Source organism: Scatophagus argus, chromosome 2 (genome assembly GCF_020382885.2).
Source record: "Scatophagus argus isolate fScaArg1 chromosome 2, fScaArg1.pri, whole genome shotgun sequence".
Taxonomy (NCBI): domain Eukaryota; kingdom Metazoa; phylum Chordata; class Actinopteri; family Scatophagidae; genus Scatophagus; species Scatophagus argus.
In genome coordinates, this window is record NC_058494.1 from 9,046,681 (window position 1) to 9,069,152 (window position 22,472).

Sequence of the window (22,472 nt, forward strand, 5' to 3'; positions counted from 1 at the left end):
ACTTGCTGCAGTGATCGGACTTGCAAACTGTACCGCATAAACTGCTGTTAAGTCGTTTTGTTATTTATCTTGTATACTAAGATAAATTAAATGATAAAACTATCTCATTAAATAGTAAATAAGGGAATCTCTTTTAGGAAGTTAGCATGTTCCCCAAATGTTCTGCAGAAACACTAACATTAACATTAATCTTTGTTTTATATTAGAAAACTCTGCAGTCAAATAACCATGCCTCACATAATAGTACAGTTTTGTCAATCTGATGTTTATTCTTTAACTACCATTACCAAGTACTGTTAAAGGCGCAACACTGTGGTACAACCAGATCTCATCTGACGTTACCGATGTTACAGATAAAGAACAAACAAGTGAAAATATTTTTCATAATAAAATTAACAATACAAAACACAGCCACACAGGGAGACGTTTCAAAAGTACATTAAAATTCTGCATAAATTAGTGACCTAAAGAACAATATTCCAGAGAGGTAATATAAAACTGTACATGACAATACATTTGCAATACATTACAATATTTATTCAAATAAGGCAAAATAGCACCATGAAATAAAAAATTCTCCAAAACCAAAAACCACACAGTTGGAACAAGAAATACTGCATTTGTAATGTGAACAGTGAAAGCACAGGAAGTACTTACAGAGTTTTGTACACAATCTGTTACCTGGGTTGATATTAAATGGATGACAGCCTGGGTGATGTACTGTAAAAGGAAAGGATGTGTTGTTCTGTGCGTTGTGCCTTCATGTCATTACTTTCTGAAGTGTGGTTATGTTTTGATCAAGATAATTACATTTGTTACGAAAATCAATACATTTTGAAAATTGAACTAACCTACTCTTCATTTTAATAATGTTGACATGTTGCTTAGATGGCCTCCTTTATTACTGCTTTTATTTTTTTTTTTGTCTTTTGTCTTTCTACACTGGTCCTTTAATCTTTTGACTCTCTAACAGGAACAATCACTCCTGATAAGAATCACATGATCCTAATTAATCATTTTTGCCTTAAGTACCTCCCATATCATTCCAGTTTCCCACCCTCTGACCCTCATCTTTGTATTTGCTGGCATGTCATTGTCATTCAACCTCCTTCCCCTGACACGTCGAGGTGTGGTGATGAGTTGTACGGTTGTTCTGTCCTTAAATCTGTGTGTTCTTTAATTCACAGGAAGTTGCTGGAGATCTGACGGTGGTGGTCAAACAAGTCCTCCACCTCGGCACTGTAAGCATCACCTGATGAAAACAAAGAAGAGAACTGGAATACATGGCAACAATCAGGGGAAATATCAAGATTCACAAACTGAACGGATTTATGTGCACTGAAAAAGTCTGTACCTGCATGGCATCCATGCAGGTAAACTCGTGCTCCATCATACTTGCACCGACAGCGCATCACATTGTTCTGGAAATCAGACTCAGCCATGTCTAAGGAAGGGTTGACTTCTACCTGTAAAACAGAACAGACTCGAGATGAGATGCTGTATGATTCAAGGCAATCATCCTTATCTTGCTGTTCAGACAGATTTACTGAATAACAACTTTCAAAAAATGTGAAGACTGATAAATAAATGCCAGTGCAATGACAGATGCACTTTCCTCTCCATTCCCATTGCAACACGTGCAAATAAGGCTGTCCCCTGTCTCCACAGCTATTCATACTGGAGATTGAACTGCTTTCTCAAGCTATCATAGCATTTCAGCTTGCTTTTCTTGTTGTAACAGATGGGCACATGTGTTGTATTTCCCAGTATGCAGACGATATTTCGATATATGTGATAAAAGTGTAAGTCTCCTTTAAGCATATGTTTATTCCTTTCCATATCTGAATATAAAATTAATCCAAACTAATGCTGCTCCTGGCTATGTGTCAGTATCTTGTCTTGATGTTAAACATTAATTAAGAACCAGGAGATGTTAGCTTGACTTAGCTAGGTACTGGAAACAAAGAAAACTGCTTGCTTTATCTGTCCAAAGTTTCAAAAGCTGCCTAAAGGCATCTTTATGTGGGTTATGGCCAGACTATTTCTTGGCCTGGAGCCTTGAGTCTTTGCCAGATGCTTGACAGAGTTTCTAAGTCTAGACCTGGAACACTGCTGGGAGTGTCTTTTAATAAAGTAAGGGAACAAGTGAAAAAGTAACACTTTACTGGGCATCTGGGAAACAACTGGTTATCCACAGGACTAACTGAGAAGCCACAGGGTTATTGTTTTCGCTTTCCCTATATGGATCATAATGTATAAACTGGGGGTTTATGCATGACATTGCTATCCACTGTTATCTCCATGCTGGAGAAAAAAGGGCCAGCGATGCAGATGACAGTTTTGGGTTTGGATTTAAGTTGCAGCCTATCATTAGGCTGTAGCCATGGTTGGTTGCCATGGTTTGTTGTTTTCCACCCTGTCTGCCTGCCTGCACCATATATAAGAAAAGCACACAAATGAATTTTCCTGATGCACACATCAAACAGATAACCTGACCACATATTCAACAAGGCAAACCAGTTTTGTTTTTTTACATACATTATAAATTTTGTGGTTCCAATTATATTTACAGACAAAGATTTAAGATGTAAAATATTCATAACAATAATTCTTTTTCATTACATGTTCAGCCAGAATTGGTGTCAAAAACTTTATATATTTTTTATATTGCATGTTGAGAGCAACCAATGATTTCAGCACATATTTTATAGTCCCGGTGTAAAACACCATATTAACTTGGTGGCAGTTGATGTCCTTTTAAAATCTCTTGTAATAATGTGAAACAAAGGGCCCGCAGCCTGTTTTACTGTACAATGAAAGGTCGTCACGGTCATGTAAAACACTGAAAGGTTGTGCTGCTGATTTTTAAATGACAGCACAATCAGCAGCGATCAAGCTGCTGCAAGGTGGATGTGACTCATCGGTCTAAATGTATGGTCCTAAAAATGCCCTGCGATTCTTGGGAAAGACTCCCAGCTGCATGAAAGACAAGTGAACATCTACGCCCTCCCTTCATCTCTTACATCTTATACGAATTTATGAGCAGCTCAGCTACTGTTTAACCACAATTGCAACCACAATGTGCTCCTGGGTCATGTCACCGTGGCAACAGTATGACATGTATGTGGTTTTATCTCTTAAGACGTGGCTCGTCACATGTGCACAGGCTCGTATTGTGTGGACGAACCTCTCCTGCATGTAGTTTGCATACAGTCTACACAGATTTTGAGTAAACACTCAAAAATAATTAGAAACTGTAAAAATCATCACTTTGTTGCGACTAAGCTGTAAGGGAAAAAATAGAACAAATGACACAGAGGAGAGATGAGTAGGTCACCACAGCAGACTGGATGTCTAGAAACAGACAAGACACTTGATGTTGAACCAGCAAACTCTACTTTTAAAGGTAAAACTCTGTCTGTACAATGTAAAGTGCTGACTGAGGTGTTTCACTGCCAACAAGCATGTGCTTTCTGAAAGGGTTGACTAATAGTAGGTCTACTTTCTATATAAATCCAGACTAAATTCACTTTCCTTAAATACGCACACACCCTCAAAACTACATACATGCTGTACACCTGAAACAGCCAAGAGCCATTTAGTGAAATTATAGTCTTTTATCAAAGCTTTTATCTTGTGTGCGCCTTCAGATGTTGAAACACCACGTCTATGTTTGCTGTTTCTACTTTTTTTCCTGCTTTCATGCCCAGTCTAAGATGTAAGATACTAAGATGATACCATTTCACCATGAAGATTTAAAGCTGGATTACTTTTCTCCACACATTCAATGGACTAACAATTTCAGAACTAACTCTACAGACAGCTGAGCAGACTATCAGGTGAAGTGCCACTTCAGAAGATGGTTTTTTTTTGTTTTAGAAATAGCTGTCCTTACCTGGAAGACGTATTCACCAGGCCGGATGTCTGTTATGTCGATCCACTGGCAGTCAATATCGTGGCGATAGGTGTCCCAGCAGCCAACTGAGATACCCTGCTGTCCCATGTTATAGCAGGCATACCGCTTATGGATACCTGGTAAAAAAAAAAACCCCAATAAAAACAAACAAACAAACAAAAAACACAATGTTTTAGAAACATATAAGGAATAATAAAAAAGGGAAGATGGTGGTGTGTAAATGCTCTTTTTTGTGAGTTGTTGTGAATTTCTGCATGAAAATATAACAAAATGATTTTAAATGCAGATCTTTTTTGGGGTATTTTCAGATGAATAGAAAGGATCTTAGCTGCCTAAGCTGTCTGGCTTCTCTGAAGCCAAGATCAATTTAGGCTTGGCCTCTGATCTTACAGCCTGCTGCTGACTTTGAATGCTCATTATGGGATTTCAGCCTTGCACTTTTATGTATTCTTGATTCCCTTGTTTGTCACGAATCTGCTCTCCCTTCCAGCTTTCCCTCAGAGAGCAGATTAATGTAGCATTAATCTGTTATTTGTCTTACCGTCAGGGCAGTAGGTGTCCTCCAGGCAAAAGCTGGCTTTGTGACCTTCAGCCACTTTGGTCCCATTGAACGTCAGCAGATCATAGTGGGTGAACACCTCAATGCTGTGGTAGTGTCTGTGAATTGGATCGGGATTGAGTAACACATGAAGCAAGAAAAGTTAACAAACAAACAGAGAAAGATCTCTATTGAATTTGCTGCTGTTTTTCACAAATACTCACCAACGTCAGCCAGTGAAAAAAAATATCCTGAAGAACATTTGAAATATAGCAGCCATAAATCCAGTTATGTTGTTGTAAAGGCGTTAAACAGACATGGACAACAATTGTAAAAACACAAGTGGGCAGAGATATCAGTTTGGTGTCACTCTTTCTCTCATTATGGAACCATTCCCAGAACAGACTCTACCAAAAACTGAAAGTTAAAGCATGTGTTTGCTGGTTGGGGAGGTAGTGATTGGGTTGCGGCTAGGAGAGACACTGAGCTGTGCCTCCCATTTTGGGACACAGAACCACAACCGCTGAGATAAGAAGCCAGGCTGCTCTGAGTGCAGTCATGGCTCTGACGGTAACAACTGGGTGACCAGTGAGGATGTTTATTGTAAACATCATTTTGGATGATAGAATATTGTGCTTATTGCGTTAAATAACAGACTTTTATTTGTGTTTGGCTATTTATAGTCCAGATTTCAAAAATATGACACCATTGTGCTGCACCCAGTCATCACATTGCACTTGGCAAATCTTAAATTCCCATTCATCTTTTGCTGTAGACATTTAATTTTTTGACCTCTGGTAGCAGTTTTCTAAAATGCTTATTTTTCTCGCGCCAGCTCATTACGACGTCAAATTCTGTGTCACAGTTTTTCTTCCTGAGCTGTTGGTTGCAAATGAAAACCTGAAAGCTCCTCTAAGTGTATGGAGCAAACATTGTAAACATCTGGTTTAAGTTATGGGGCCCTCCTCCTGCCAATGTTACCTGTGACACTGGTGCCACGTCCAGCTTTCCCTGGTGGCTCGGGGACGGAAGTCGGCCCGACCCAGGTTCATGATACGGGAGGAGAAGCGCAGCAGGCGACGGTGTCCATAGGGCCAGTTCATCCTGGCAGCCGAGGAAGACAGGCAGTTCTCCTCATTAGCACAGGTCAGCAGGTGAAGGGGTCGGTCTTCCAGGTAGGCCGTCTCTTGGACGAGTTGGGCATCCACTACAAGGTCAGGAGCAGCTGCAGGGAACCATGACTCAGAGTTTATTTTACTCCCATTGCAAAAAATATATGATTGCGTTCGCACATTTGCTGGTTTTGGACTCACTTTCTACACATGTGACTCCTGCAGCTCTACCATCTCCTCCTCTGGGACAGTAGACGTTAGAGTTTCTGCGACACTGTTGGATGGACATCTCAGTGCCGATGCAGTGAGTTCCACTCAGAACCACCTGAGCAGCATCTGAAGAACCGGGCCAGTACCAGGTCTCCTGCGCAAAGGCACGAGTAGCGAACAAATTCACACACCAGAGCATCAGAGTTCATTTGTGCAGTCATGGAGAAATGACAAGAGGACATGCAAAAGCTGAAAGCAAATAGCAACCTTTGCTATAAACAAAGAAACCCCATTTTTATAGGAACTATCAGTGCATATTATCACATTTTCCACACTTTTTTCACAATTTTACAACAGCCTATTAAATGTTCCCGACAGCCCCCCCTCAACACAGTCACGCTGCCCTTTCTATGCACAGTTCTATTTTCAGTTTGTTTGCTCTGTGAATTTCTTCCGATCTCTCTTCGCCTCACTTTCCCTCTTTTATTTTCGGTGCGCTGGAAGTGGACTTTTGAGAAGCCTGTAATTACCTCAGGCTTCTGTAATAACACAGCACAGACAGACAAACAGCAGGACGAAGAGAGAGAGATAGAAGGAGAGAGGAAAAGACTAGAGACAGAAGAGGATAGAAGGAAGCAGAAACTTGAAAAAACATCAAACATCTCCTCTGCTGTTTACCTGATGAGCTCTTGAGGCGAAGCCCAAGCCCAGCTGTCGACAGACCACCATGGCCTCGTTGATGCCCCAGTTCTCACTGCAGATGGAGCCCCAACGCTTCACCCCTCCAACTTCCATCAGCACCTCCACACGGCCTTCCGATGGCTCTCTGCCTCCCGCCAGACGCACCTGAAGGTTCAGGGAGGTTCTTGTCAGTCAGTTAATACTGTTAAATGTCTGTCTGCGTGTACGTGTGCATGTTTTTGTGTGTTTCTCACCGTGGTCTCCAGACCAGTGTTGGGGACGTTGCAGCGGACAGCTACATCCTGGTTGTGTTTGCAGGAGTAAAGCGGCACTTGTCTGTAGTGACACTCTGTGATCGACTTCTCCCTGCCTGTACACTGCACACTGTTCATGTGGATGGGACCAGTACCTAGAGCAGAAGGGCGTGGAGCAACGACTGATTCACATGTGTCTTCCCCACCATAAGCCACATGCAAAAAGACAGGCTACACACAGATTAGGATTAAGAGCCCAGACACGATTGGGACCTCTTATGTGGCTCTGAAGCTGAACTTAGCTGGAGAACTTTTAGTCTAAATGACTCTCCACTGCACACCAGAGCCACACTTTATAACCCAAAATAGGTCCCAGAAATGGCGAAATGGAGGAAAATCTTTGAACACATCTATGTTTGCGTAGGTGTGTGAGGCCCAGGCTAAAGCCCTATAATTTAGCTATAAATAGCTAATGATGTCATTGAGTCTAGATGCACTACCCATGAGCCTTCAAATCTCCCCTGTAACATACAGATTCATCTTGTCCAGGCTACATGTTGGCCTGAGACATTAACAGCCATGATGCTCTGTTTTGTGATTTAACCATGTTCATTATTCAGACCTAACAGCACCATAGCACCTACTTTAATAGAGCCCTAAAAGCAACACTCAAGTGGTTTCCATGAATTACTTCATTAAGTAAAGTAGAGACAAGGAAATGCACCCACCATTATAGGACATGGTATGTGCTCATTTGGGCAGAAAGATAATGGCAGGAAATTAACATGATTACAGAGTGACTGCAGAGGTATGGCGAGAAAAAAAAGACAATAACCGAGTGTGTGAAAGTGGGGTCTATTTCCTTGGAAAATGTTTAATTCCGTTACTGCTAGACAATTTAGCAGCTATATTTTCATGCCCACAACAAAAGCAGCGCCAAAGTAATCGCCATCTTTCTGAACGTTTGGTCCCGCTCAGTGCTGATTGCTTGACATCCTGGTTTCAAAGCTGCGCTGACTTTTCACATACAATTGGTTTATTTTGACAGCAACATATGCCATTGTTTTGGTCACTGGAACCTCGTAGCATAGTTTACACTCACATAATTGGTCATGGGTATAGTTCCTCAACAATCAGCTTCTGCGATAGAAGTAGAAGCCGGGCTGTAAATATTTTCTCTGGGTTTATTTGTCTACTCGGGCCCACGGTTCTCGGAGTACTACTTTTAAGTTGAGAAGTGTTTAGTCTCAACAATCACTGAGCATACTGATCAAGTTCAGAGTGCATGGTGAACTCACTCACTGATATTAAGTCAGTAAGTCAGCTTTTTTTTACTCCATGATTTTATGAAAGAGTATACCTGCTCATTACAAGACAAGAGGAATAAACTCAGTTATAGTTTTGTTTAAACATTACGTCATTAGTCACAGTGAGCAAAGCCACGTAAAAGCATCACTGGGAAGCACCAGAAAGACTTCAAAGTGCACTTTGACTTTGTGTTCACCATGTGTGTGGCTATGCTTATGTGTTCTGTCTTACCCTGTCCCAGCTGAGCCTTGGTGAGGGCCTCTTTGGCTGTCCCAAAGCCCAGCTCTCTGCAGACCACGCTGGCTGCATTGATGTCCCACAGGTGGTCACACACGGTACCCCACTTTCCCTCCCTGAGCACCTCAACACGGCCCTCCCCGAGTCGGGACCCCGCCTTCAGACGCACGACCGGCTGCAGGGAAAAAGAGTTTTGGGGAGAAATGGAAGTTTGTGAATTGATCTGGAAACTTGACACTTTTTGCTACAATTTCAGATTCAATAGTTGAAGTAATAAACTAGATTTTAGCCTGATAATATTTGTTTCACCCAAAATCTATCTATTTCTAATCTATTTCACAGAATCATTTTGACATTCTGACACAAAACTCATTTTTACCTTCCTGTTTGAGTACAAGATGAACACAATTTATAGGTGCTACTACAGATTTTTTTTTTTTTTTTCAATTTTGGGCCAGGACAGATGTTTCCCTTTTCTTCTAGCCTTTATGCTAAGCTAAACTAACTGCCTCCAGACAGTATCTTCAATTATATAACAAACACCAGATTTAAGTGTGTTATTAGACTTCCCATGTAAGTCTCTGCACGGAAATGAATAGTTGTATTGTCTAAAATGTCCACACTTTTCCTCCTCCACACTCACCGGCACAGCAGGTGGTGCAGGTGCTCTACCGTGGCGTGTGAACTGTGATCCAGGGACACAGCGGACCACAGCGTGCATGCCACCACTGCATGGGACATCACTCCTGGGGTTTGACAGCTGTGCACGGCACTGCGCCAGAGAGACCTCCACACCCTTGCACTGCACCTTCTCCACCCAGTAGCCCTTCTTACTGATCTGTGTCCTCAATCTGGGTGGGAAAATAAGTGGAGGAGGACGAGAAAGCAGAGAATGAGATATATTTGTGATTTGCCACATTACTCATGGACTTTGGTACAGAAGGTGTGAAGTTATATCCTTCAAAGGACAGATTTTCATCTTACCTGGAGGATGGATCAGCTATCTTGGAATCCCACACTTTTCTGAAAGAAAGAGAACATCATACTCTGGATGCTTTTAGAGTTACATCTGTGCATCTTCACATCCAGTAGACAAAACAATCAGCTGTCCTACAAACTTATACAGTATGCAGAATGCACCTTCCCCAATTACCCTTACTTCTCCTCTCTTAAATGACAAATTGAAAGCTATGAAGGACATACAAAATGCTGGAAAGGATGTGCGTGTGTGTGTCTGTGTGTTAAATATAGCCCTCATGTATGAGACAGGAAGTGAGAGAGACACTGGGAGATTTACAATAGCAAATCACATAATTCCCTCTTTCTTCCTTTTTTCCTCTCTTTTTTTCTTCCATTTGTACATTCATGGGTATTTTTGTTTTGGTGTCTATACGTCTCCAGTGGATGTCTGGTTTGGGGCATCTGTGTGGAAATAAAATAGTGAATAAGCCAATATACACTAATCCCTACAAGAAGCCTTATTGAGGTCTGCCAACTCCAACAGGATTTTCTAAAAAGTGTCTAGTTTCATGGATATTATCTTAAACTTGATTCAGATCCCAAAGGGAAACAGTGTGTGTACACAAAATGAGGCCCCTTGACACTGGGTACACACACCCACACACTCCACTCTAAAGCCTAAAGAAATGAAGAAGAAAAAAGAAGTGAGAATTCCATAAAAAGAATGATTCATGCACCAGACAGAGTCTGGTAAGTATCCCTCTGTAACACACACACACACACACACACACACACGCACACACACACACATACATTAGAGCTGGCCACTTGCATTGACCAGTGTGACCACAGACAGGTGCAGCGTGACTGACGCCCTTCATGAATGTGCCTGAATTAAATGAGTCAGAACACCAAGTATAGACAGGAGGAGAATTTACTGTGCGACCAGATTCATTATGCAGTTAATTTCTCCCTCCAGGAGAACCCCAGTAGCCTGGTAATCCACGCGTTGTTAGCACAGTCCCAACATTAGATGAGAAATGTGTGTAAAGGGGTCTATGAGGAAACCCATAACACAAAGCCTGAGTCAGAAAAACTGCTGCATGGAACATATGCAACACATATCATTTACAATCAGGCCAGACAGTGAAAGACAAACTGCTTTGTGTATATAGGATTTCATCCACAATAAATGGAAATTTCCATCCTCAGATAAACTTATACTGTTGCATATCATTATTTTGTAATGTTTGCTGCAGTCCAGCAGTGGAAAAATGTAATTTAGACAACCAATCTGGTCTCCTATGCTGGAGGCATGAACTTTTAAGATGTGATGGATTTGAGTTCAGGCTTTCCGGTCTCCTGAGTAATTTCCAATTACCGGTACTTCCCATTTTATGAACTTTTATCCTTTTGTTGTACAACATTTTCGAGTTGGAGTTAGATTTACTAGTTTCTAGTTACTATTTAGTTGTTACTATATTTCACATTTAATGAGATGTTGCAGTTATCACCTCTCTTTCATCTGTGCTTTACCTCCTTCCCAAGGTCCTAAAATTGATTCTACTGTTCTTCGTGATTTTTCTCTTTTCCTTCTTTATGTGTTTGATTCATACGTCCCTTTTTCCTCTCCATCATTCCTTGTTTTGTCATCTTATTTCCTTTCTTTGATGGTCTCTCACTGTTTCCTTCTGTTGCCCCACTCCTTTTCCTTGTCCATCTGGTCTGAAAACATGAACATCATTACTTCTTTGCGCATTGTGAATCGGTGTGTGTAAAGCACAAGTGAATTTGCTTGTGTGTGTCTGTGTGTGTGTTTGCGCAGTTTATGATGTTTCATAACTTGGCAGGAAATCAAAATAAGAGCGACAGACTCTGAGGGGGTGTTCATGGTTTGGAGGAGGGGAAGGAGGAGAATGCTACCCATATAATTGCCTGCTCTGCTTGGCAGTGTCTGCTGTGCGGTCGAGCAGTAGCATGTTGGTTCGCACACACCAGACGTGGAAATATGCATGTGCATATCAGCTTTCCTTGCCTTGCCTCTGTAAAAACAAAGCTCTTTAAATCGCTGCATCGTTACCCAATGTCATGACTGCATGCTGGGAAACAAGGAGGGGGTGATGTAAGACCAAACGTCTCAGTGAACTGGGAAACTTTAATGTACATCACCTAACTTCACAGGATGAGGAAAAGCTTTCGGTTTTCACTTACACATTTGAGTTGTCTGACTGAGAGATAAAAGCTCAGTCAGTGTGCTTTTTCAGGTTGGAATCACAGGTTAGAACTGAGTTAAGGTTCTCTCAGTCATACAATGAGATTTAAAGGAACCACACCATCAAACATCAGGCACAACAAACATGTTATGACCACAGCTGCAATGTTTTTCTGAATCCTTTTAACCATGAGAGGACTTCTCAGGATTGTCAGCTCACTGCCAGGTTTTTTATGCAGCCCTGACCGCACAATATCATAAGTCACACTGAAGAGAGGAGCTGACTGTCAGGAAAGCAGAGATAACCTGTTATTATACCGCACGAATGCAAAGCTGCACAGGAGACAGCAGGTTGCCACACACAACAGCCTCTAGACAATCCCATCAACCTCCATGGAACGAAAAACTCAAAGGGGTCATAATGATGTACTTTCCATGAAATGTGGGTTTTAGTGTAATTGCCACAAGGGCGTAGAAAAATCTTTTAAAAAAGCTGTAAGTGAGCAGGAGAGGAGCAGGGGGTTGAAGTAAATTGAGCTCGAGAAGTTACTGTCAGCCTCAAAGAAAGCGTGGATGTGATGAAACATGGGAGCTGGAAAACTTGCCTTTTGTAAGCACAGCAAAGTGGGAGAGCATTTAAACATCTGTAAAAATGCACTGAGCAACTTAACAGGCTGAGACAAAGCCAGTCACACCAAAAAAACAACCACATGGCCAGAGGGAAGTGCTGACACAGCACAGGGTGTGCAGCAGGTTCAGTCGACACAATATTCTAGATTAGAGGACCTCTCAGACCATAATTACAGCTGCTCGTGTGGACACAAACCCCAAAGAAGAGCAGGCATGGACACATGCCAGCTCAGTGGGTAACAGCAGGAAGGTGTTATGTGACTCTTATCATGTGTGGATCAATACACACAAGAGTCTACAGCCTCCATATGGGGCTCTGTGAGGCCGTACGAAGGGACGGCAAAGCTTTGAGCAAAATGCTGGCATTAGCATGTTGATGCTCACAATGACAATGCTAATTTGCTGAGGTTTAGCAGATCTTAACCAAGTGCACTGTGTTATCACACAGTCCAGTTGAGGTTGAGGGGAATGCCTGCAGTTGTCTTGGACAAATTAAAAACTACCTCACGGTGGCACTTAGGGAAATTCTAACCAAAGACCTCATATTACCTGTTAATCATTAATGTTTGTATCAAGTGGACTTCTTTCTTTGGGGACCATGAATGTTTGTCCAAAATTTCGTGGCGGTCTGGACTGATTGTCCACCATTGCCGACTTGAGTCATACTGCGCTGGTAGCTAAAAATGATTGCTGTCAGTAAGTGGTTAAGATACGTCACAGTTTCTGCCTCAAGAAACATTTTCAAAAGGAAACCGCCACAAATATCTGCTTTAAAAATATTGGAACACGTGTGGGACAAAATGCTATAGATCCACCTCTCGTAGCTGCTTCTTTCTATTTAAAAAAAAAGAAAAAAAAAGATCCTCTCCTCCCAGCTGTTTACTGTTGGACAAATACGGCTGCTCCTTTCGTCTCCCATGTGGCTGGGTGGAGGTTGACAAAAACAAACAACATTTTTCTGGACTGGTCCAGTCTTTACACAGGCTACTGGTTGGGTTCTTGGCACAGAAATATGGATTTTCTCCAGACAACTCTGATGTGTTTTTTTGGGTTGTTGTCCACATTAGCATTAGAAAGTTAGCGAGATGGACAGCCAGACATGGTCATATTCCTGATTATGTCTTTGCTCCGTTTTTGACTTGAAAGAGCTCGTAGCTTGAACAAACAGACTCAGTTAAATTGATGATGAATTGGATGAATTGGTTTAGAGTTTCTCACATCACTGCATCTGAACAACACAGCCGCGAAGAAGAGCTGCGAGATAAGAGGAACACTATGAAAGAGTTTTTCATTGCTACTGTGTGGTTATGGTGGTGAACAGGGCAGCTGAGGAGAAGCAGACTGTATCCTGCTCCCAAGGAGAGCAGAGCAGGACAGGACACAAGGGGTAATTATTGGCGACATGGAGAGACAGATGGTGCAGGGCAGGCCAGCGGTCAGTACAGTCATCCTGTTCGCCAAGCCATAAAAAGACCTCTGTGGGCAGACAGACGGACACACAGAGGGTTGTGTTTGCTTGTAAGCATGTGTGTGCTTGTGTGTTTATTTGTGTATGCATGTGGATCGTGTACATTGTTTATGTAGCGTCTCATAAGATGCTGTGTGATGAGGGTGGAGGGAGGGTTATATTAATGTGTATGTGTGTGTAAGTGAGGTATTGGGGTTTTGATGGTATGTGTGTCAGGCCTTTGAAGGTTTGTGTAGGTGCTTTAGGGGGTATTTATGGCTAAAGTTAGACAGATGGGCTGGGTTTATAGAAATAAAATAAGCATGACAACCTGACATTATTAGTTGAGCAAATGTATTTGTATTTGCGGGACAATAAATGAGCTATGAAAACATGCAACAAATGGGAAGCTGTACCTAACCTCTGTGCTAACAGAGACTACGTTGTGTTTATTGTTGCTGTAAACTATGGACAAAATTAATAGCTAAAAGTTCAGCTATGAATGAGAAACATGTCATTTAGTTGTTAAACATGCAACCCTGATGGGGGTTGCTGCACGATGTCTAAGGTATGAAAGACGAGGAAAGGTTTATCACGTGTGAGGCACGTGATTGTATAAAGGATATCATCACGTGGGGCCAGGGACAGTTCGTAAAACACGCTTGTTGGGCCATTTGCAAATGAAAACATTCTGTTTTTAGCATTTTACATAAAGCTTTTCGGGACACTGTGTAAAACATTTGTCCAATGTTGACATAGTGATGTGGCATAGATTTGCCTCCAAGTGTCAATGTTGGCTACTTCCTGGCCAAGTCACTGAGCTGTTTCAGCTTCCCCACAGGCTGGTTACTGGGCTGTGGACAACTTATCACAAAGTTTGGTACAAATGGACACCTCCCCTCAAAATTTCTTGTGTTGACTTCCTTCATGGTCTGGCACATGTGCTTTCTGGAGACTGAATTTTCTTTTTATCCTTAGGTTCAGTGTCCTAGATTAACTCCCTACTCCTCAAACTCTTGCAAGAAAATCCCTCTGTACTTCTAACACGTGGGATTAAACGACGAATTTCAGCTTTGTGAAAACCTCAAACAAGATTTTAAATCCCTCATAGACACTGTCCTTGAATCAGGCTGGCAGTCCTTCATATCGGGTCGCCTGCCTTCTCCTCCATTTGGGGTTGTTAAGTGCAGTTGGATCCGCCAGTTGCATATCTAGTTTAAAGAATATTGCTGTAAAGTTGAAATGCTCTTTGCAGAGGATATTTCTATTATTGTAACTGTCAACCTCTTTGGTTGTGATGAACTACACCGAGAAATGGAAGGTGAACTTCTTACCTTTAATAAAGAACTTGCACATTTGTGGATTCTCAAGACGAAAATCAACAATGAAAATCAACCATGTCAACTGTGATAAGAGTTTTCCAATGCCAGATGTTATTACCCATCTCAACAAGGCGCAAAAATGTATGTACATGTACTTCACGAAAAATTAAATTGTGATACCAATTCCTGCTCACCCCAAACCCCAATTGATAAAGTTAGCACTTTTGAATATCAGTTATCTTTATCTAAAAAGCATTTTTCATTTTATGCACCAAGAAGACACATTTTCCTTTACCTTTCTTTTAGAGGTGTACCCGAAGACATTTGATCAGTGTGATTTAATGGTCCTAAACTGTGGAACATCTTAGAACAACAAACCCTTAGATCATTGTTAAATGTTTTATTGTATTGTGATTAAACAAGCTTTGCTTGTTTTGTTTGTCTTTCTCTCACTTATTTCTATTTGTTAGTGTTTATTTTCATCTGATCTTGTTTTGTTGTACAAAGAGTATTAGTGGTAAAGTGTTATTATTGTCATTAATATTATTAATATTATTAATAATATTATTAAAAAGTGCTGCTGGACCTTAATTATATGAGACCAGAAACCATGTAAGGGAGTTTTCATGTAAAGACACACACCATAATGATGACGATGATCTTGTAGTCTGGATCTGACATTAATAACATACTCTCTAAGACTATTTTAAATGTCTGTGTTAAAGCCCACTGAGCCAACAGGGCAGACAGGCCTGGCAGGCAGCCGGACTCGGCTGATGCCACAGTGGACATGTCATGCCAAGTGTGGTTGTACTAATGACAGCGGTGGTGGTTAACCTCTATGGGACATGCATGGGGGGGGCCTAATCCGTGAAAGTATGTGTAGTCCAGCACACTTTTCCATCCCTTTCATAAGCATAACCACAGAAACACACACACATATACGTACACACACACACACACACACACACACACACACCTTTTTGTCACCCTAATCTGTCACTCTGCTGTGTCAACTGTCATATACTCACCTGTAGGCGTTCTGGTCAAATGCTTCTGCAGCTGGGAATCCTAACATGCCACAAACGACATGGCTGCTGCTGATGTCCCAGCCACGGCTACACACGTGACGCCACCTCCCAGCATGCTTCACTTCGAGCACTCCTTCTGTCACAAGTCCACCGTGGTTGCCGGACAGGACGGGCCGTAGACGAACCTCCTCCAAGTGAACTGATCCCTGTCCAAGATAAACCAAAAAGGATTAGCAATTGAGTATGGCACTGCTTTATCCTAAATAAATCTTTTATTTAAACTTTTTCCCTACCAGAGGATGGAAATGGATCTTTGTCACACTTTTTAAAGCCATCGGCCACAACCCACATCAACTAAGATTTTGTCATGCACACTAAAACAAGATTAACTTGAGTAAATAAACATGACTTTGTTTAACTATGTCCGCAGACAGCACGCAATCGAGAGAAGAATAACATAATATGTCACCTTATTATGCTATGTCTCTAATCATCACACTCTCTAATCATCCTTGTTGTGTACTGTATACAGCAGGAAAGAAACCAACAGAAAACAGAGTTTGTTTAATGTGTTGGGATACGTGTCATGATGATTACAAAATGGTGAAGAAAGTGGAAACTGCAAGTTGAAAGGAAAGAAAGCCAAACACGAGTGAAAAATGTCTTGCAATTTCCTTTCATCTGAGTTTCTTGCACGTCTAAAGAGTTGAGGCAGAATTTCTTCTGGTGGTTGGGTCCTAAACTTAAAGTCCTGCTGCTCCATAATAGCTGGATCTGGAGAAGGTCTGGTTTTAGGTTTGTCTCTAATTATATGTGTCCACTGGCCTGTGGCTCCGCAAATGACATTTCTGTATGGGAGTCTGAATAAAGCAAAATTGTAATACTTCTTTGGTGCATCCTAGAGGTTGTGTGTGTCTAAAAGTGTATCTGCTTTTACCTGTGTGTGGTACACATCAGTCTCCAGTCCCATGTCTGGATAAGAAGGCTCTGGCTCGACATGGTTCCCACTCAGATGCTGATTCCTATCGCTCCTGCGTTCTGGCTGAGGTTCAGGATAAGTCTGGGACTGCCTGTCTATCTGTCCCCCTGCATCTCGCCTCACTGCTTGTGGACTGGTCCTCGCGGTCTCCTGTCTGTGCCTGTAAGATGCGCCGTTTGCCAGACGTGGAGGTAGCTGGTGCCCTTGCGGCAGGGCTGAGCTAACCTGTGAACCTGGTCTGGAGCCACCTCGATTCCGTCGTAAGATCTGGATCTCGTGGCCGTTTTCCTGAGGTGAGATGTTGCTACGACGGGAAGCCATTGGGTTGCGATGGAGGGCAATCTCGTGGCCTCTTGAAGAAGAAGAGGAGATGCCAGCTGGGGCTGGAGGAGATTGTGGTGGGTTTCTCTGTCTTGGCTGGTGCCTGGAGGACGATGGAGACTCCTCCAAGACAGATGGGAAGCCAGGTCTCCTTTCTGGGCTGCAAATAACCCCAAGGTCCTCAGCATGGGTGCAGTCACTGACTCCCCAACCATTGGAGGGACAGTCTGCGATCGAGGCCTCTGTGCCTGTGCAGCGCACGTTATCCAACCAGATCAAACCTAAACACGAGACAGGGCGGCAAGTCATTGAATTAAAGAAATTGTTTTTTTTTTTTCCAGTAAGGTGTTCAGAACTAGAAGCCATTGGCTAGGCATACCTTGGCCCTCGCCAAACCTGGCACTGTGCGCCCAGGTAAAACCCCGTTGGAAGCCCAGCTGTCGGCACACCACATTGGCCAGGTTAAGATCTACCTCGTCATCACACACTGTGCCCCATGCGTTATTGTAGAACACCTCCACACGTCCCTCATTTGCATTGCGCCGGTTCACGCCTGCTAGACGTACAAGCACCTCCTGGGCAGACAGCGGAGGGGGGAAGAGGAGAAGCAGCAGGAGGAGGGTGGACAGGGAGCTGAGACACAGCATCCTGGATATAAAAAAATAAATAAATGACAGGGAGATGGGAATGAAATGGAAGTGGTGTGACAATGGGAAAAGAGAACCAAAACAGTATAGAAAACAGAGAAGACGCATGTAAAGCTGTACATACATGTGTTCCCACAAAAATCCAAAAAATCTCATAATGAAACTCACATTCCATACACTGACAAAACATATAATTAGAAACTTGTCTTCTGATCTTAATGGGCAATTCCACTGTGAAATGAAAGATTGACAAATGTTTTTATCTTCATAAAAAAAATCAGAGTCATTTAAAGGACAGTCAGAGACTTGAGAAACATTGTGAAAACGTAGCCCAGTCAGGGCAGAGGGAGTAATAACCAACGCTAAAAGTAGCCTCTCCTCCAGCCAACGGAAATTTTGGCTTTCCGCAAACCCTCAGGCTTAGCTGCATGTATTTAGCCAACAGACACAAGAGCAAATAAACAGCATCATAAAAATGTTCTCACACATAAATAAAGCAGCAGGTCTGCGCCTGTGAGAGACGTTTTGGTTAATGAGCAATGATGAATTCATACTCGGACCACCCCTAAAAACCTTTTCTCCTAACAGAAGGGAACAAACTGGAGAGATAAGGAGCAAGAGGGGGTGAGTTCTGGAGGATAAAACAGGCACCTTACAGTAAATTCATCCACTCAGGTGTCAGACAGGCTCTGCTTTCTGTGTGCTTCAAACAGTACAAGCAAATGTGTGTAAATCAAAGTAACAGACCATTGAGGGCTGGATTAACGCTGATAAAACTGATCAGTGTGGATGAGTTCACACAGCTGCTGGGATGAAATCTTGAATTATGGAGGAAAGAAATGGACAGAGACAAAAAAAAAAAAAAAAAGCAAGACAAAAGGCAAAGTAAAGAGAAAAATGCTGGAGTAGAACTCACCTATCTGTTGATCTCAGCATGGAGTCACCAGGAGAAAGAGGGGAGCGAGCACTGGAGGGAAAGAAGGCAGTGACTTTAGTCCTTCTGTCTCTCTATTCTCCTCTTTTCCCTCCCTTTTTCTTTTTCTGTCACTCCCTCAGATCTGCTACTTCATCCATCTATCCCTCCCATTTTCTTTATTTAAACAACTTTTTTTTCTCTCCTTTTCATTGGGTCACGTTTCTCCTTTCCAGCACCTATTAAAGAAAAAAGGTAAATGAAAATCAGTGGAAATCAGTGAAACTGCAAAGCCAATTCGATGTTTTTGTTTATTTATTGTTTCCGGGCTGTCCAATTTCATACAGAAATTTGTAGAAAATTGTGGAGATGAATATGTAATAATTTGTGCATCCCAACACAGACCTGTCAAAACTTGTTCTATCACCACATGGCACATTTTGCAGCAGGTAGTTCAAATCCAACTAACCTCTTTCTTACAGGCTGCTCACATGGTCAGGATACCACAAGGCACGTGAGCTCAACTTAAAAAAAAAGATTTTCAAAGTATCTCCCTCTTTCTTTCTCTCTTTACTTCATAGACTTAGTCCAGTCAAAGCACATTTGATTTATTTTTTATGTACTGAATGTTGAGTAGCAGTGTCTTACCAAAGCCTCAGTTTCATTGTGACACGTGATGTAAAAAAGGAAAAATCACTTTCCACGCTAATGTCTGAAAGACTGACAGGGTGGTGCTTTTTTTTTTTTTTATCCCAAAATGGTAAAATCATATGGACAAATGCACACTTAAACACACACATACACACAGTCCTGGAAGCATCCCATGCCCATAGTTAGTGGTGTCATGAAATAAATACTATGTAAGAGCAGAGCTGCCTGTCTGAGCTCTTTCTCTTTGCATGAAGTTCAGTTTCATAACATCCTCAGTCGTGGCACCTCCTCACTTGAAGGAGGCTCTCTCTAAGAATAGGCTGGTGGCTCTGTGTCTCATTGAAGATTGGCAGATGCTCTCAAATATGAGGCTTCTATGCTTTAACACACAATGAACCTAAAACTAATATAAATTTAAATCCATAGTGATTTGTGTAATTTGTATATAAGGCAGAAATGTCAAGCAGTTTCTTCTTTTGATTGTGCAGGACCGTGTTTCAAATTTTCTTTTGTTGAAATATCTTATTAATCACACATATCAATATCTATGGTGCAAATCTAAGTGTGTGTGTAAAATCTTAATGTGTGAAGAGCTTTAACATTTATATGTCAAATATTCATACTCTTTTTTATTTTTTTGCTGTGTTGGAGGACAGCTCACTGGGATTAGATATGACAGGAGATGAGATACTGAGGCTCAAGAGCTCACTCTGGTGGACTAAAGCGCTACAGTTACAAATATTAACACAATTAACAGACAAAAAGCAAGTTAATAAAACATCTTCACAAATCTCAGAAAAAAAAACAAATTCTGCAAATGTAAGCAAATAAAAAGCATTTGTCAACTAGACAATCAAAACATGACCTCAAGAAACAGAAGACAAGCAAATACAAGCAGTACTCACAAGTTAAAAGAGTACTTGACCACTTCAAATCCTTTTAACGACTATAATTTAACCCCCTTTTAAAAAAAAAACAATAAAAAGACCATATCAGTTCTTTATTTGTTGTCACCGTCACACTCCCACAACTCATCAGTCTAGACAAGTTGGAGAAAGTAATACGGGTGAAGAAACACAATAGGCAGCTTCATATTTTTATAACGTAAGTTAACGAGTGGTTACTGATGTTATTCCATCTGAGTTACACGTGTTTCTGGAAAACAGCATTTTGTGTCTCTCATATTGTTAATCATCACCTCCCTTTCTGACCCAAATTGTGTTTATTTGATATACTATTTCCTGCTGTAGAATGTAAGAAGAAAAAGATGGTGTATTTTTGTTATCTACACACCAAACACACAATTTCTCTATAACAATCCACTAAAGCTACTGGCTAAAAGGCTTGCTAGGATGAGGAAGTTTTAGAACTGGAAATGAGGAAAGGCGTCTTTTCATCAAGCATTTCTCCTGAAAAGACATCCAAATCAAAGCATGTTCAGCTGTTTATGTGACTCCTCCCCTCACCATTTCATCAGCACATCCCCGAATCCCTATCTAATCAATCTGTACATTTTCTTTTTCTTTTTCAAATAATCCTCTCATGTGGGATGTGACAGTATTTTATAGGATATCCTGTCCTCACTTCCACCTCATCCTGAGGCTCCGAACATGACACAACGGTCACACTCAATCAAAGCTGTGTGTGTCATTCCATAAGGCAGAGAGAGAGAGAAAACTGAACAAGGAGTCTTCTAAGTAGTTTTCAAACAACAGAAACCAACATCAAAGCTTATCAGCAAAAACAGTGCTCCATTTTCAAGGATTTCATATCATTTTGGTCATATTCTGCGTCTTGTATTACATGGGAATCTAAACTCAATGTACAGAGTTCATTTGGTCTCATTAAAGGTACAGTTCAGATTCTGCTTTGACTCGTAGGTCTTGTCCGCAGAAGACATTTTGTGCCTTAAACAACAACAACAATTTGGAGTTACCGCTTTGTTTGTCCACTGTGTAACCCACTGACACCACCAACACTTTTAAACATAAAACCTCAGTGATGAGGATCCTCCTGCACAACATCTGTTCAGCAGTGAGGAAGAGGATAGAGAGGAAGGTGTAGTAGATCTAAGAGGGACACTGACAAATCAACAGGGACCACCAGGAACAGAAGTGGCCCGAACCATCTAGTCATCCCTTCTAGTTTTCACTAAGAGTCAGCACCACAAACCATTCAACAGCTTAAGGTCAGTGTTCACCCTGAAGCCTGGTCATATAGTACAGGAGTTCCCAAACTTTTTCACATCCAAGACCCCTAAACTCAACACAACTCAACACAAAGTAGACAACGGACCCCCAAATGATAAGATTTTTTTTTTCCAAGGACACCCATCTAATTAAGATTTTGCATTTAGATGTTTTATTACCAAATACTGTATGAACCCCGTTAACCAAAGTGTTCATTCATTCTGTCACAGTTTTACTCATAGGTCCCATTAAAATTAAAATAAATTGTTCTCAATTTTCTTTATGGGACACCCTGGAACCCCTTCAAGGATCACTGGAGGTTCCTGGAGCACCACTTTGAAATCCAGTGATGTAGTGCATAAACCTTTGAGGTTGTTACACTCACTGTTCCCCAAGTTCAAGAATGAACGTCAAAGCTTAGACCTTGTGCTTCCCTTCCCATCCACTAGTTGTCCTCAGTGTGTTTCCTTTTACTAGTTTCACCTCTTGTTACCCTTTTGGTCTCGCAGTATAAATATAGCCTATCTGCCCTCTGGTATGAGTTCACAATAAGATTGCCTATTGTCTTAAACCAAATGGAAACAAATGGTGAACAAACAGTTCTGATTTCCAGAACTGTTTATGATCAATCTGAACGGGACTTTCCACCTCTGATACAGTGAGCTTATGGTGAGGGAAGAACAGCATATCAGTCTGACATCTGCTCAATGCATATCATGCTGCATGACTAAAAAAGTATTGGATGCTGCTTTCATGCTGGATTATCTAAATTAAAGAATATGGGGATGAGTCATTAACCACTCAGTATGACGCACAGCTTTACACAAATAGGATAAGTAAGATAAAGATGAAGTAATGAGGGGCTACTTTAGCTTCTGCATTGCCTTAAGGGGATGTGAAAATGATTGAAACAC

The 22,472-nt window shown here is 41.5% G+C and overlaps 1 protein-coding gene across 1 annotated transcript; it reads right to left on the reverse strand.

The window, feature by feature from the left end:
- Positions 1–244: 244 nt before the first annotated feature.
- LOC124068458 (lysyl oxidase homolog 4-like) lies at positions 245–18,802 on the reverse strand. The gene is made up of 15 exons (XM_046406733.1): positions 18,722–18,802; positions 17,538–17,806; positions 16,796–17,439; positions 15,859–16,064; positions 9,241–9,279; positions 8,900–9,107; positions 8,251–8,431; positions 6,712–6,866; positions 6,455–6,622; positions 5,768–5,930; positions 5,436–5,679; positions 4,458–4,573; positions 3,896–4,032; positions 1,355–1,466; positions 245–1,252 (listed from the first exon to the last, which is right to left on the reverse strand). Exons 1-15 carry the CDS (start codon positions 18,739–18,741, stop codon positions 1,182–1,184), a joined length of 2,733 nt encoding a protein of 910 aa, XP_046262689.1. The 5' UTR covers positions 18,742–18,802; the 3' UTR covers positions 245–1,181.
- Positions 18,803–22,472: the final 3,670 nt, after the last annotated feature.